Below are 13,404 nucleotides of genomic sequence, written 5' to 3' on the forward strand. Positions count from 1 at the left end.
AGAGATAATTGAGGGTGGAAATGGCTTCTAGACACCAGGGTCAGCGTCTGACGGAGGAGTTAAACTGTCCCATTTGTCTGGATTTCTTTAACGATCCTGTTATTCTGGAGTGTGGCCACAACTTCTGCTGCTCCTGTATCACACGGAGCTGGGAAAAGCAGGAGATAAACTCTTGTCCGGAATGTCAACAGGTATTTGCCGAAAGGAACCTCAGGAGGAATCGAGCCTTGGCAAATATAACAGGAGAAATTCAAAAAATAATCCAGTCTAAGAAAGAGGCAAGAAATAAACGTTACTGTGAGGAACACGAGGAGGAACTAAAGCTGTTTTGTGAAACTGACAAGAAATTGATGTGTCTGATTTGCAGAGATGCGCAACAACACAGAGATCACAGCTTCTTACCCATAAACGAGGCCTTTCAGACCTATAAGGTAAACACATCACGGGTTTCACAAGTTTGAACATAAGATATTCAATTATGCTCACTTACCTCATTCCACATTTGTTTAAACAAGTTTTTTTCTCACATTTTCAATTCCAGGATAAAATAAAATCCTCCATAGATTCCCTCACACAGAGGAAGGCCACTGCTCTGGAAGCTGAAGTGAAACAGAAACAAATGATTTCACAAGTTAAGGTAAGTTGTGTCGGGGCTGATTTCTGGGCTCTCAGGTGGGTTTCCCTCTTTCCCGTGTTTACACGGTGTGATGTCTGATATTTTGCAGGAACAGGCAAGGAGTCTGCAGGACAATGTCGAGGCTGAATTTACTAAAATGCACCAGTGCCTGACCGACAGAGAGCAGCGTGTAGTCCGAGAGCTCAGACAGCGAGAGAAGGAGACTTTACAGCAAATGGAGAAAAATCTGCGAGAGATTCAGGGCAATTTAGATTCTGTTCAACAAGAACTCTCAGAGTTACAGAAACAGATGGGAAAAGACTCGCTCATCTTTCTGCAGGTAAAGACATTAAATTATAATTGAGTTCAGGAAAAGTTACACACAGTCCGAAAATCAAAGTCTGGCTGTTAAACAGATCAGTGATTTATTGATTATTTGGTACTTTCTGATCGTGCGTCTGTTGCTGTCACTAAGGACAGAACTGAACCCACATCAGTCACTTCCAGGACCTGCTGTGTCCCTGCAATGCTAACATCCGGCTACACTTCAATGTGGTTGTGTAGTCGTTTAGTCCTGGGATTTATCATTGATTTATCTATATAATAATAATAATCCTTGCATTTGATATAGCGCTTTTCACGTCGGGAGGACGTCCCAAAGCGCTTCACAGAACACACTGTAAAGCGAATAGACTGTATATTTGTGGGTGAACTCGGCAGCCAATTGCGCACAGCAATGTCCCACAAACAGTCGTAGATTGAAAATGAACTATTTATTATTGTTTTTTGGTTTTGGAGGGATTATTATTAGGGCTGTGTGTGGAGTAAGGAAACTTGCCCAAGGTTTGGCCCTGACCTGCCTGGAATTGAACTCAGGTCTCTCACTTGCAAAGCGAGTGCTCTAACCACTGAGCTGCAGGACTCCACCTATGTGAGAATGTTATCATTTACTTTCTAATCACAGTGTAAACCCGTTACTGTTCTATTTACTGTATCTACAGGTGAGTATCTGTAAGTGACTGAGTGTGAGTGTGTATGTCTGTAGGCAGGTCTCACTGTGTGTTCTTGGCTATGTACTGTATCTACAGATGAGAATGTAAGTGACTGAGTGAGAAGGGTGTGTGTCGGTAAGCAAGTCTCACTGTGGCTATAACCACACATAAACAGCACTTTATAATTGCTCTATAAGTGACATTTCTGGCCTTTTTGGCGACAACATTGAGTACCATTGCTATAATAATGACAGCAAACTCTGCTGTAGAATTCTATTCTGTGTCTGAGTTTACAATGTGGTGTCTCAGTGTCGGCTCAGAACTCTCTGTGTTTGATTTCCTTAGGAGGCCAGTGCTTGGAAAATAAGGTATGAAATGTTCCTTACAAAATATGCCCAGAATTTAATACACAAACCAAACACAATGTGCAGTTTCACTTTATAATGTGAAACACCTCTGATTTCAGGGTCGGTGATGAGGATTGTGCGCTGTCAGTATGTGAGGGTGATCTGCCTGTGGGGATATACAAAGGGCCTTTTCAGTACACAATCTGGAGAGAGATGATACACGGCATCAGCCCAGGTAAATGTCTCCCATTCTCATACTGGGTAAACAGTCTTACATTCACCTGGATCCTAACAAATTATACACAGACCAGGGATCTTTTTTCACTGTAGTCTTGTGGAGTCCTGTAGTTCAGTGGTTAGAGCACAGGGTGAAACGTTGGGCAAGTTTCCTTACTCCACGCACCAAATAATAATCCCTCCAATACGAAACAATAATAAATTGGTCATTTCCAATCCACGACTGTTTGTGGGACGCTGTTGTGCACAATTGGCTGCCGTGTTTCACCCACAAATATACAGTCAATTGACTTTACAGTCTGTTCTGTGAAACGCTTTGAGACGTCGAGAAGACGTGTAAAGCGCTATATCAAATGCAAGGATAATTATTATTATTATATAGTCCTGCGTTACCGTCAGTAGGTGGTGGTGTTTCACCGACAACCACTCGAATCAAACGGTCACCAGCGCCCTCTGCCGGCAGCGGTACAGGGTTTGAGTTTTTTATCCTAGATTCAGCAAACTACCCCTCGATACTTATAAAATAATAATCCTTGCATTTGATATAGCGCCTTACCACGTCTTCAAGACGTCTTAATGCACTTCACAGAATATAGTGTAAAAGTGAATTGACTGTATATTTTGTGAGCGAAACGCGGCAGCCAACTGTGCACGGCAATGTCCCACAAACAGTCGTCGTGGATTGAGTGAACGATTTATTATTATCTCGTTTTTTGGAGGAATCATTACTCCCGGAAGAGCAATCCGCCAATCGACTAGCAACCGGATTCCTACTTATTGCCAGGTAAACAGAGACGTGTGGAGTAAGGAAACTTGCCCAGTGTTTCGCCCTGCCCGGGAATCGAACCCAAGCCTCTTGCTTGTGAGGCGAGTGTTCTAACCACTAAGCTACGAGACTCCACAAATCTTTCACCGGATCTTTCACCAGCTCACACAGCGGCTTCCTTGTGCCCGTCCTCACTCCTGCAGCCAAACCCCCCTGCATCACCCCCTCACTCCACTTTGTGTTATTTTTCTCTCTCTCTCAGCTCCGGCTTCTCTGACTCTGGATCCTGACACAGCCAATCCCTGGCCCATCGTGTCTGAGGACCTGATCAGCGTGAGAGACGGAAACAAACATCAGAAGCAGCTCCTTGACTCCCCAAAGAGCTTCAGCGAAGATCCCTGTGTCCTGGGGTCCGAGGGCTTCACATCAGGGAGACATTACTGGGAGGTGCAGGTGGCCAACAAGACTGGATGGATTGTGGGATTGGCCAGAGAGTCCATCAGCAGGAAAGAACCAATTACATGGTCACCAGTTGGTGGACTCTGGTGTATGGAGCTGGTCGACGGTGTCTATCATGCTCTGACCTCACCTCCCAACCCCCTGCCCCTGGAAGTGAGCCCAGATAACATTGGAGTTTACCTGGACTATGAGGGGGGACAGGTATCATTTTACAACGCTGATAACATGTCTCATCTCCACACTTTCACCCACACTTTCACTGAGAAACTCTATCCTCTCTTCAATCCCTCTTTCGTTGAGGGCAGTCAAAACTCTGAGCCGCTGAGAATCTGCTCAGTGACAGATCCACAAAGAAATGCCGAGTGTTTGATTCTGTGATTTTTTTCCCCCCAGTTTTGAGCTGAGTTTGCGATGGTTGTTCACAGTACTAAATCACTTCCGGGGGCTGAATTATTACAAGTTAAAGGCAATTCACTTGTTTGTGTTATAAATAAAAAAAATCCTTGCATTTGATATAGTGCTTTTTCACATCTTCTCGACTGTATACTTGTGTTGTGCTGGAATTACGAATTTATTCATTTTCAATACTTTTCTTCGGCTTCTTTAAATAAACAGCTAATCCCTGTGTACAACTACACTTACTTTGCCTTTCAATTCCGTCTATGAAAAAATAAAATAAGTTTAAACTCCTGCAGTAACAAGTTAGCGCCAGCAGACGGGAGAGGGCATGTTGGAGGAACTCCGGGAATGGAGCCGGGTCAGGAGATCGCAAAGGTAGGGTGAGGAGTGGGGAACGAAGGCCATAGAAGAGCTTCTCACTGGGGAATGAGGGAGCTTTATGCAAGAAAACTGAATGGCGCATCACTTTCACCCACACTGGCAATGGAATTGAGCCAGTCTTATAGTGCTCTCCATAGTCCAGTTCCTGAGCCAAGGAGACCTGCAGTATCACGCACTATTAACCCTGCAAGCCAAAGCCCTAACGGATAGGGTGGTCATAACTGGACAAGCAGTGGGAAAGCTTGTCAAACAGCAATATCAATGGCAAACTATGTTGATTTAGCCGGTTCGACTCCAGCAATATCCCCATCTCGCATCTCCAGCAATATCCCCAAGCCTCGGTTTTTGCCAACCTTCACACTCTCCAGAATTAGGTAAGCAGGATGCACCCCTCCGAGGAAGAGAGTGCACCTTGATGCCTAGATTGCACACCGGTTCGGTGAGTCTGAGGGACAGGCTGACGAGGTTGAGGAGGTCAGAGTCACAGGAGAAAAGATGTTGATGGGATCCTAGGAGAGCTGGGAGCCGGGCTTCCGTCTTGTCAACATTTAGTTGTGAGAAATTTGCACTCATCCAGGCTCTGCGAGAACCAGGAGCTCCCTTTGAACCTCCTGGTGAGCAGCACAGCTCAGCAGGAAATGAATGAGTGCGTTGCCACCGATTTGTTGCCTACTGCTCCCTACCTCCTGAGCGACTGGACCTGCAGTTGGAGGTGTGGAGCTGAAAATAAATATATTGCTGAATTATAACACATCATCGTGGAATATGCAAGGAGCGTGTCTCCCCCGCCCGCGACCCCCCCCCCAACCCCCCCACCAGCCAGATAGCACGCACACGCGCACACACACTCACACAAGGCCCAAGCTCTCAAACCCGTAACAACAGCGACAACACAACAATCGTGGAGGGACTCGGCACCCGGTCACCCACAGGCCCCTCAGTGCTGCCACCCACAGGCAGAACTTCAGCGTGTGCTGCCACGTCCCTACCCCCTTACAGTTCGATAGCTTTAACTTAAAAGAGAGATGGATTGACCCTAAAACATCTATAACTTACATGATACAAGCACGCGTGTAAACGGGCAGTACGTTAGAGGGTTAGGAGGTCGCAGTGGTAGGGAGGGGGAAGCAAGGAGTTTGTATAATCAAGCCTGCATTTGATGAACGTGTGTATGAGGGTCTTGGCGGCCTGCGGTGTGGGGCAATGTTGCGGAGGTGGGGGAAGGCAGAGCGGTCATGGCACGGATGTGGGGTAGAAAGGACAGTTGAGGGTCAAACAAGACCCCAAGGGTCCGGACTGGCTCAGTGAGGTGGAGTGTGCAACCATGGATGGTGATGCTGTCAGCGCTTGAGGTGCGGAGGCGCTGACGGGAGCCAATCAGGAGGGTTTCGCTGTGGTTGACGTTCAACTGAAGAAAGTTGGCTCTCATCCAGAACTTGATGTCTGACAGACATTCTATCAGGACAGCAGTGGTCCTGGAGTCGAGGGTAGAGGCAGAGGTAGAGTTGGGTGTCATCCGCATAGATGTGGAAGTTGACCCCATATCTGCAGATAATGTCACCAAGAGGGAGCATATAGATATTGAAGAGGAGGGGACCAAGGACAGAGCCCTGAGGAACGCCACACCAAGCGGGGGGGCCAGAGGAGAAACTGTTTGTGGAGGCGGTGTGAGAGCTACGATCTGAACCATTCAAGGACAGAACCATGAAGGTTGAGGTGAGAGGGGAGGCGGTGCAGGAGGATAGAGTGGTCAACGGATTCGAAGGTATCAGAGAGGCCAAGGAGGACGAGGAGGCAGAGGGAGCCCTGGTCGAAGATGGACAAAATGTCTTTTGTCACTTTGACCAAAGCTGTTTTTGTGCTGTGGGTGGTGCGGAAACCCGATTGGCAGGTTAGAAGACTAAAGGAGAGGGTTTGACAGATAATTGAGCTGGAGCCACACCAACAATAACATTTAAAGTGAAAGTAGTTTAAATCAGGAAGTGCTGAGGCTTAAAATGGCTTCTAGACTCCACGCTGACCAGTGGACTGAGGAGTTAAATTGTCCCATTTGTCTGGATTTCTTTATTGATCCTGTTACCCTGGAATGTGGCCATAACTTCTGCTGCTTGTGTATCACACAGAGCTGGAAAAAGCAGGTGACAAACTCCTGTCCGGCATGTCGGCAGGTTATCGCCAAAAGGAAACTCAAGGTCAATCCGGCCCTGGCGAGTCTGTCAGAGAAAGCACAGGAATTGAGCCTGTCCTCGACCGAGACAGGAGTTAAACGCCACTGTGAGAAACACCAGGAGGAACTGAAGCTGTTCTGTGCAACTGAGAAGAAATTGATCTGTTACATTTGCAGAGATGCGCGGGAGCACAGGGAACACCGTTTCCTGCCCGTTGACGAAGCTGTAGAAATCTACCGGGTAAATATAACCCTCACCTGGGATTCAATTTATTCCACTTGATGTTTTTACGTTCAAATGCTTTTATTCTGTCGGTTTATTCCAGCAAAGAGTGAAATCCTCTTTAGATTCCCTCACACAGAGGAAGGCCACTGCTCTGGAAGCTGAAGAGAAGCAGAAGCAAAAGATTTCACAAGTTAAGGCAAGTTGTGTCGGGGCAGATTTCTGGGCTCTCGGGTGTGTTTGTCTCCCTTTACCGTGTTGACACGGTGTGTTGTCTGACGCTTCATTTTGTCAGGAACAGGCAAGCAGTCTGCAGCACCATGTCGCGGCTGAGTTTACTAAAATGCGCCAGAGCCTGACTGACAGAGAGAAGCGGGTACTCCAAAAGCTCAGTCAGCGAGAGGAGAGGATTTTAAACCGAATGGAGAAAAATCTGCGAGAAATTCAAGGCAATTTGGATTCTGTTAAACAAAAACTCTCAGAGGTAGAGAAACAGATGGGAAAAGACCCGCTCACCTTTCTGCAGGTAAAGAAATTAAATTCTAACTGAGTTCAGGAAAAGTTACACACAGTCTGAAGCAGATCAGTGATTTATTGATTATTTGGTACTTTCTGATCGTGCCTCTGTTGCTGTCACTAAGGACCACATCAGTCACTCCCAGGACCGGCTGTGTCCCTGCAATGCTAACATCAATGTGGTTGTCCTGGGATTTAACATTGATTTATCTGCATGAGAATGTTATCATTTACTTTCTAATCACAATGTAAACCCGTTACTGTTCTATTTACTGTATCTACAGGTGAGTATCTGTAAGTGACTGAGTGTGAGAGTGTATGTCTGTAACCAGGTCTCACTGTGTGTTCTTGGCTATAACCAGACATAAGCAAACTTAATAGTTGCTCTGCGTCTGATCTTTCTGGTCTTTGGAGATATAGAAACATAGGAACGGGAGTAGGCTATTCAGCCCATCGAGCCTGTTCCGCCATTCTATGAAACCATGGCTGATCTGTACCTCAAGTCCAATTAACGGCCATTGCTCCGCATCCCTTAATATCCTGACCTAACCTATCCTTGTACCTTATCTATCCACCTCGGTCTTGAGACGTCGAGTGAGTACCATGACTGTAATAATGACAGTAAACACCGTTGTCGAATTCTATTCTGTGTCTGAGTTTACAATGTGGTGTCTCAGTGTCGGCTCAGAACTCTCTGTGTTTGATTTCCTTAGGAGGCCAGTGCTTGGAAAATAAGGTATGAAATGTTCCTTACAAAATATGCCCAGAATTTAATACACAAACCAAACACAATGTGCAGTTTCACTTTATAATGTGAAACACCTCTGATTTCAGGGTCGGTGATGAGGATTGTGTGCTGTCAGTATGTGAGGGTGATCTGCCTGTGGGGATATACAAAGGGCCTTTTCAGTACACAATCTGGAGAGAGATGATACACGGCATCAGCCCAGGTAAATGTCTCCCATTCTCACACTGGGTTATTGGTAATGTTGGTAATGAAATGCCACTGCAGGGGCACAGCCCAGGGCTCTTTAGTCTTGTAGTACCGCTTTACTGTTTCTCCGACAGCCACTCGAGTCCCTCTGCTGGCGGCTTGGCTATGGAAACAATAATACTACTCATAATCCTTGCATTTGATACAGCGCTTAACAGAATACACTGCAAAGTAAGTTGACTGTATACACTGAGGGCTCTGTGCCCTCCTCAATCACCCCCTCACTCCACTTTGTGTTATTTTTCTCTCTCTCTCAGCTCCGGCTTCTCTGACTCTGGATCCTGACACAGCCCATCCCTGGCTCATCGTGTCTGAGGACCTGACCAGCGTGAGAGCCGGAGACAAACAGCAGGAGCAGCTCCCCGACTCCCCAAAGAGGTTCAGCGAAGATCCCTTTGTACTGGCGTCTCAGGGCTTCACATCAGGGAGACATTACTGGGAGGTGCAGGTGGGCAGCAAGACTGGTTGGGAAGTGGGGGTGGCCAGAGAGTCCGTCAACAGGAAAGGAAATGTGACACCAACACCAGAGAACGGATTCGGGATCGTGTGTCTGAGAAACAGAAATCAATATTGGGCTCTGACCTCGCCTGCCACCCTTCTGCCCCTGACAGTGAGACCCAGGAAGCTGGGAGTTTACCTGGACTGTGAGGGGGGACAGGTGTCATTTTATAACGCTGATAACATGACTCATCTCCACACTTTCACCCACACTTTCACCGAGAAACTTCATCCTCTGTTCAGCCCCAGTATCAATGACGGTGGGAAAAACTCTGAGCCGCTGAGAATCTGCTCAGTGACAGCTTAATGAGGAGGAAAAGCCTCAGCCATTAACTCTGTTTGACTGTTATTCCCATCAGTCTGGGATGGTGCCGAGGGTTAGATTCTGTGCTGTTTCCCCCCCCCAACCCACCCCCCACCCAAAGTGTGAGCTGAGTTTGTGACGGGCAGTGAAGGGCGGGGGCTGGGAGGCGACAGCTCCACATTGCGTCCCAATGCCGGCTGTGACCCCGACACTGAGCAGCCACAACACATCCAGCGTCAATCCTGAGCTGCTGCAGCCGCCTGGTCAGCAACAGCCACAGCGAATGATCCTCATTAACATCATTCACAGCATCAGAGGAGCCTGACACACCCAAATGTGATCAGTCGGTGTTTACCTGTGGGTAAGGTTCATCGCCAGCTCGTCCCTGAGCTTGGGTTGAGAGAATCTGACTTTTCGACCAGTGAGCCAGGGAAATGGGCTGATATCTCTCTCTCTCCAGCAATGCCCAGTCTCACAGTCCAGGGCTGACGCTCAGAATCTCACTTGAAATCTCCCCAAATCACTTTTTTTATCTATAAACAATGGGAATTCCTCTACTCTTGTGTGCAGCCCCATCTCACTTGTGTACAAACAATATGTATTTTCAGCGTCATCTTTGATAATCTTTGTAATAATACAATAAAGCTTGCATTTCATATTGCACCTTTCACATTGAGTGGACGTGTCAAAGTCCTTCACGGGATTTACTGTAAAGTGACTGGTGGATTTGTATGCAAATGTGGAATCCAGTTAGCACAGTGCAATGTCTACGTTAAGTAGCAGCTCATACAATAAATGTTTACGATTGAATATTTACCTCCTGAACGTCTCTGTGGGTGAGGATCGGGAGGAGCTGGATGTGGATGAGGATGGTAAGGGGCTGAGTGTGGGTGAGGATAGGGAGGGGCTGAGTGAGGATGAGGAGGGGTTGGGTGTGGGTGAGGATGGGAAGGGAAGGTAGGTGAGGATAGGGAGGAGGTCACCTCGGTGGCTGTTGTCTATGTTGTTCCCAGTGCAATGCTACCACCTGTCACAATAATGCTTACACAACAAACCGGTTTGACAGGTAATTCAGCCCGAGCCAAATCCACACAGACACTGAGACAGCATACCGGTTAGACATGGAAGTTTTGGGGCTGAAAATCGCTTCTAGACGTCAAGCTCAGTGACTGACGGAGGAATTAAACCGTCCCCATTTGTCTGGATTTCTTTACTGATCCTGTTACTCTGGAGTGTGGCCACACTCCGGGATCCCCAAGCCTTGGCGCTTGCCCACCTGCGCCTAATAGTTTCTGGAATTAGGTAAGCAGGAATGCATCCCTCCAAGGAGAGAGAGAGAGAGAGAGAGCGCATTCCATTCCAACAATCTATCTCTGAAATTTCCACGTGTAGGTGGGATGCATGGAAATCTCAGCTTGGTTTGGAGACTCTTAAGCATTGTGATGGGTTTTTGCATGTATCAGACACCCCAAAAAAATAGATTTGGAGTTTAAACATTATCACCTTAAACATTATCCCTCTCTCTCACACAGTCTATCTCTCTCGTGGTCTCTCTCTCTCTCAGTCTCTGTCTTTCTATCTCTCTCTCTCTCTTTCAAGGGTTTTGGCCCGCAAGGTTAACAGTAGCTGACTGGGATGATTCCCTGCCTCCAGTGACTGGTCTGCCCTTCCAGGTCCTGCCGATAAGCCAGGCTGACTGTGCTATCATCTGCAGTGCCCGTGGAGTACTGCGGACCCGCCTGGCTCAGGAACAGGACCACCGAGACTTCCGCAAACGGCTGGCCCGATTCCGACACTCCATTGTCACCCTGGAGCCAGCTCAGCTTCAAGGAGACCCCGTGCAGGGGAGGGGTGTGTTCCTCAGAACGTTTCTCCAGCCGGAGACCACCAGTTTGTTCCCCTCCATTTAAAGCTGGACAACGCTGTCTCCACCCCGCTGGCTCTGGCCTCCTGCTTGTCCCTTGTGTCCTCCGTTCCACCACTGGTGGCTGTGCTTTCAGCAACTACGGCGCTGCCCCCTCCACCTTGTAGCTCAGTGGTTACAGCATTCACCTCGAAAGCAGGAGATACAGGTTTGATTCCCGGCAGGACAAAACGTTGGGCAAGTTTCCTTACTCTACACGCCTCTGTTTACCGAGGAGTAAGTAGGAACCCGGTTGTTAGTTGATTGGCGGATCGCCAAATAAAATAATAAATAAATAAGTCACTTAATCCACGACTGTCTGTGGGACACTGCTGTGCGCCATTGGCTGTCACGTTTCGCCCACAAAATATACAGTCAATTCACTTTACAGTATATTCTGTGAAGCGCTTTGAGACGTCTCAAAGACATGAAAAGCGCTATATCAAATGCAAGGATTATTATTACTGAAGAAACCGTCTTCACTTTCTCTCAAATGGTTTCTCCTCCAACCCCCGCGTGGTCACCTGTGGAGTACCCCAAAGCTCCATCATTGGGCCCTTCCTCTTCCACATCTACATTCCCCTCCTCGCGATGTCATCCGCAGACATGGGGTAAACTTCCTCACGTATGTAGATGACACGCAAATCTACTCCTCCTCCTCCAGCTACGACTCCAAATCCACTGATGTTCTCTCGGCTTGTCTAGCAGACATCAGGGCATGGACGAGCGTAAACGTCCTGGAGCTAAATGTTGACAAGATGGAAGCCATTCTCCTTGGCTTCCATCAACTTCTCTCCTGTGGCTCTGACCTCCTCAACCTCTCCGGCCTATCCTTCAGACTCACCAAATTGGTGCGAAATCTAGTCAGCATGTTCGACCCATAGGTGTCCTTCCTTCACCACATCCAGTCCCTGACCAGGTCGACCTTTCTCCACCTCCGTCACATTTCCCACCTCTGGCCATACCTTACCCCAGGCAACTCTACCTGTTAGGGCTTTGGCTTGTAGGGTTAACAGGAGCTGAGTGGGATGTGTCACACAGACTCATTGTCGGATGTCAGATGACAAACTAGTTTCACCGATGAAGTGTACAGTCAATCCACTTTATTCTGTGAAGTGCTTTGAGGCATCTCACTGATGTGATAAGGAGTTATATCAAGGATTATTATTATTATAGTGACAATCCCACTTGTGGGGGAGGTAAGCTGGGTCTCCTTGCAGCTGAACTAACTCTAAGATGAAATGCTGAGCAGAAGAGTCTCAGAATTGAGCCTGCGCTCTCTGGCAGTCTCGGTAGTTCGGTTCCTTGGATGGATTGTTGTTCTCAGTGGCTTTTCCTGGTTCCATGCTTACTGGGTTTCTTATCTTCTCCCTCTGTCTCCTCACCTACATTATTATCCTCAGATCATGCCTGAAGACCCTGCGGATCTAAACTCCTTAACCTCCCTGGGCTCTCCCTCAGGCTCACTGAACCAGTGCGCAACCTAGGGTCTGGTTCGACTTCCAGCTGTCCTTCCTCCCCGCACCCGGTCCCTGACCAGACCCGCCTTCTTCCACCTCCGCCACATTGCCCGCCTTCGACCGTACCTTACCCCAATTGCAGCCAAAACCCTCGTGAATGCGTTTGTCACCTCCCGCTTGGATTACTCAAACCCACTCCTCGCCGGTCTCCCCAGCTCCGCCATTCAAATAATCCAGTTTATTCAGAACTCTGACGCCCGCACACTGACCCGGACCAAACTCTGTACCCACATCACACCAGTTCTGGCCCAGGCTCCACTGGTTCCACATCACCGAACGGGTCGACTTCAAGATCCTCACACTCGTGTTCAAATCCCTTCACTCCCTGTCACCTCCCTCCCCCTCCGACCTCCTCATTCCCCAATCCACCACCCAGCGCCTTCGCTCGACCAGCACCGGCCTCCTGCTCATCCCTCGTACCCTCCGCCCCACCATCGAAGGTCACGCTTTCAGCCACTACGCCCCCAAATTCTGCAACGTTCTCCTTCAATCCCTCCGCCTTGGCCCCCCCCTTTCACGTCCTGCCTGAAGACATTCCTCTTTGTACGTGCTTACGGCCACCAAATCCCTTCCCGCTCCCCCAGGCTTGGAGTCACTGTTAAGCGCTCTGAGACGCTACCCTGCATGGAGGACACTTTATAAGTGCAAGCTGTTGTTGTTGTTGAAGGCCCTTCCTCTTTGACCGTGCCTGCAGTCACCTACCCCCTCGCCCTGGGTAAGTGTCAGGCTCCACCACTGTCGAGCGCTCTGGGACGCTACCCTGTGTGAGAGGTGCTAAATAAATGCAAGTTGTTGCATTGTGCTATTTGGGCGCTTTCAGCACTGACTTAACTGATGTGAATTGGATAAGGAGTGTGAATTATTCATTAGAAATTGTTCTCGTTTTGTGAAGGGCGCTATATAAATGTAGGTTAACAACAATAATCTTTGCATTTGATAGAGCGCCTTATCACATCGTGGAGACGTCTCAACGAACCTTACGGAACGCACTCTAAACTGTAGTGACTGTGTATGTTGTGGGCTAAACGTGGTTGTTGCTGTCGTTGTAACACAGGTGGGCAATCGCCTGGGAGACAGCTTTT

At 48.2% G+C, this 13,404-nt stretch overlaps 2 protein-coding genes across 2 annotated transcripts; both read left to right on the top strand.

The window, feature by feature from the left end:
- On the top strand, positions 1 to 3,972 carry LOC121849688 (zinc-binding protein A33-like). Its single transcript, XM_042338137.1, has 6 exons — positions 1 to 431; positions 542 to 637; positions 726 to 956; positions 1,954 to 1,976; positions 2,075 to 2,190; positions 3,221 to 3,972. Exons 1-6 carry the CDS (start codon positions 21 to 23, stop codon positions 3,793 to 3,795), a joined length of 1,452 nt encoding a protein of 483 aa, XP_042194071.1. The 5' UTR covers positions 1 to 20; the 3' UTR covers positions 3,796 to 3,972.
- Positions 3,973 to 6,189: 2,217 nt separating this feature from the next.
- Positions 6,190 to 9,559, top strand: LOC103190050 (zinc-binding protein A33-like). Its single transcript, XM_007910675.2, has 6 exons — positions 6,190 to 6,605; positions 6,691 to 6,786; positions 6,883 to 7,113; positions 7,817 to 7,839; positions 7,938 to 8,053; positions 8,355 to 9,559. Exons 1-6 carry the CDS (start codon positions 6,195 to 6,197, stop codon positions 8,900 to 8,902), a joined length of 1,425 nt encoding a protein of 474 aa, XP_007908866.2. The 5' UTR covers positions 6,190 to 6,194; the 3' UTR covers positions 8,903 to 9,559.
- The last annotated feature ends 3,845 nt before the right edge of the window (positions 9,560 to 13,404 follow it).

Source organism: Callorhinchus milii, unplaced genomic scaffold (genome assembly GCF_018977255.1).
Source record: "Callorhinchus milii isolate IMCB2004 unplaced genomic scaffold, IMCB_Cmil_1.0 Scaffold9, whole genome shotgun sequence".
NCBI lineage: Eukaryota > Metazoa > Chordata > Chondrichthyes > Chimaeriformes > Callorhinchidae > Callorhinchus > Callorhinchus milii.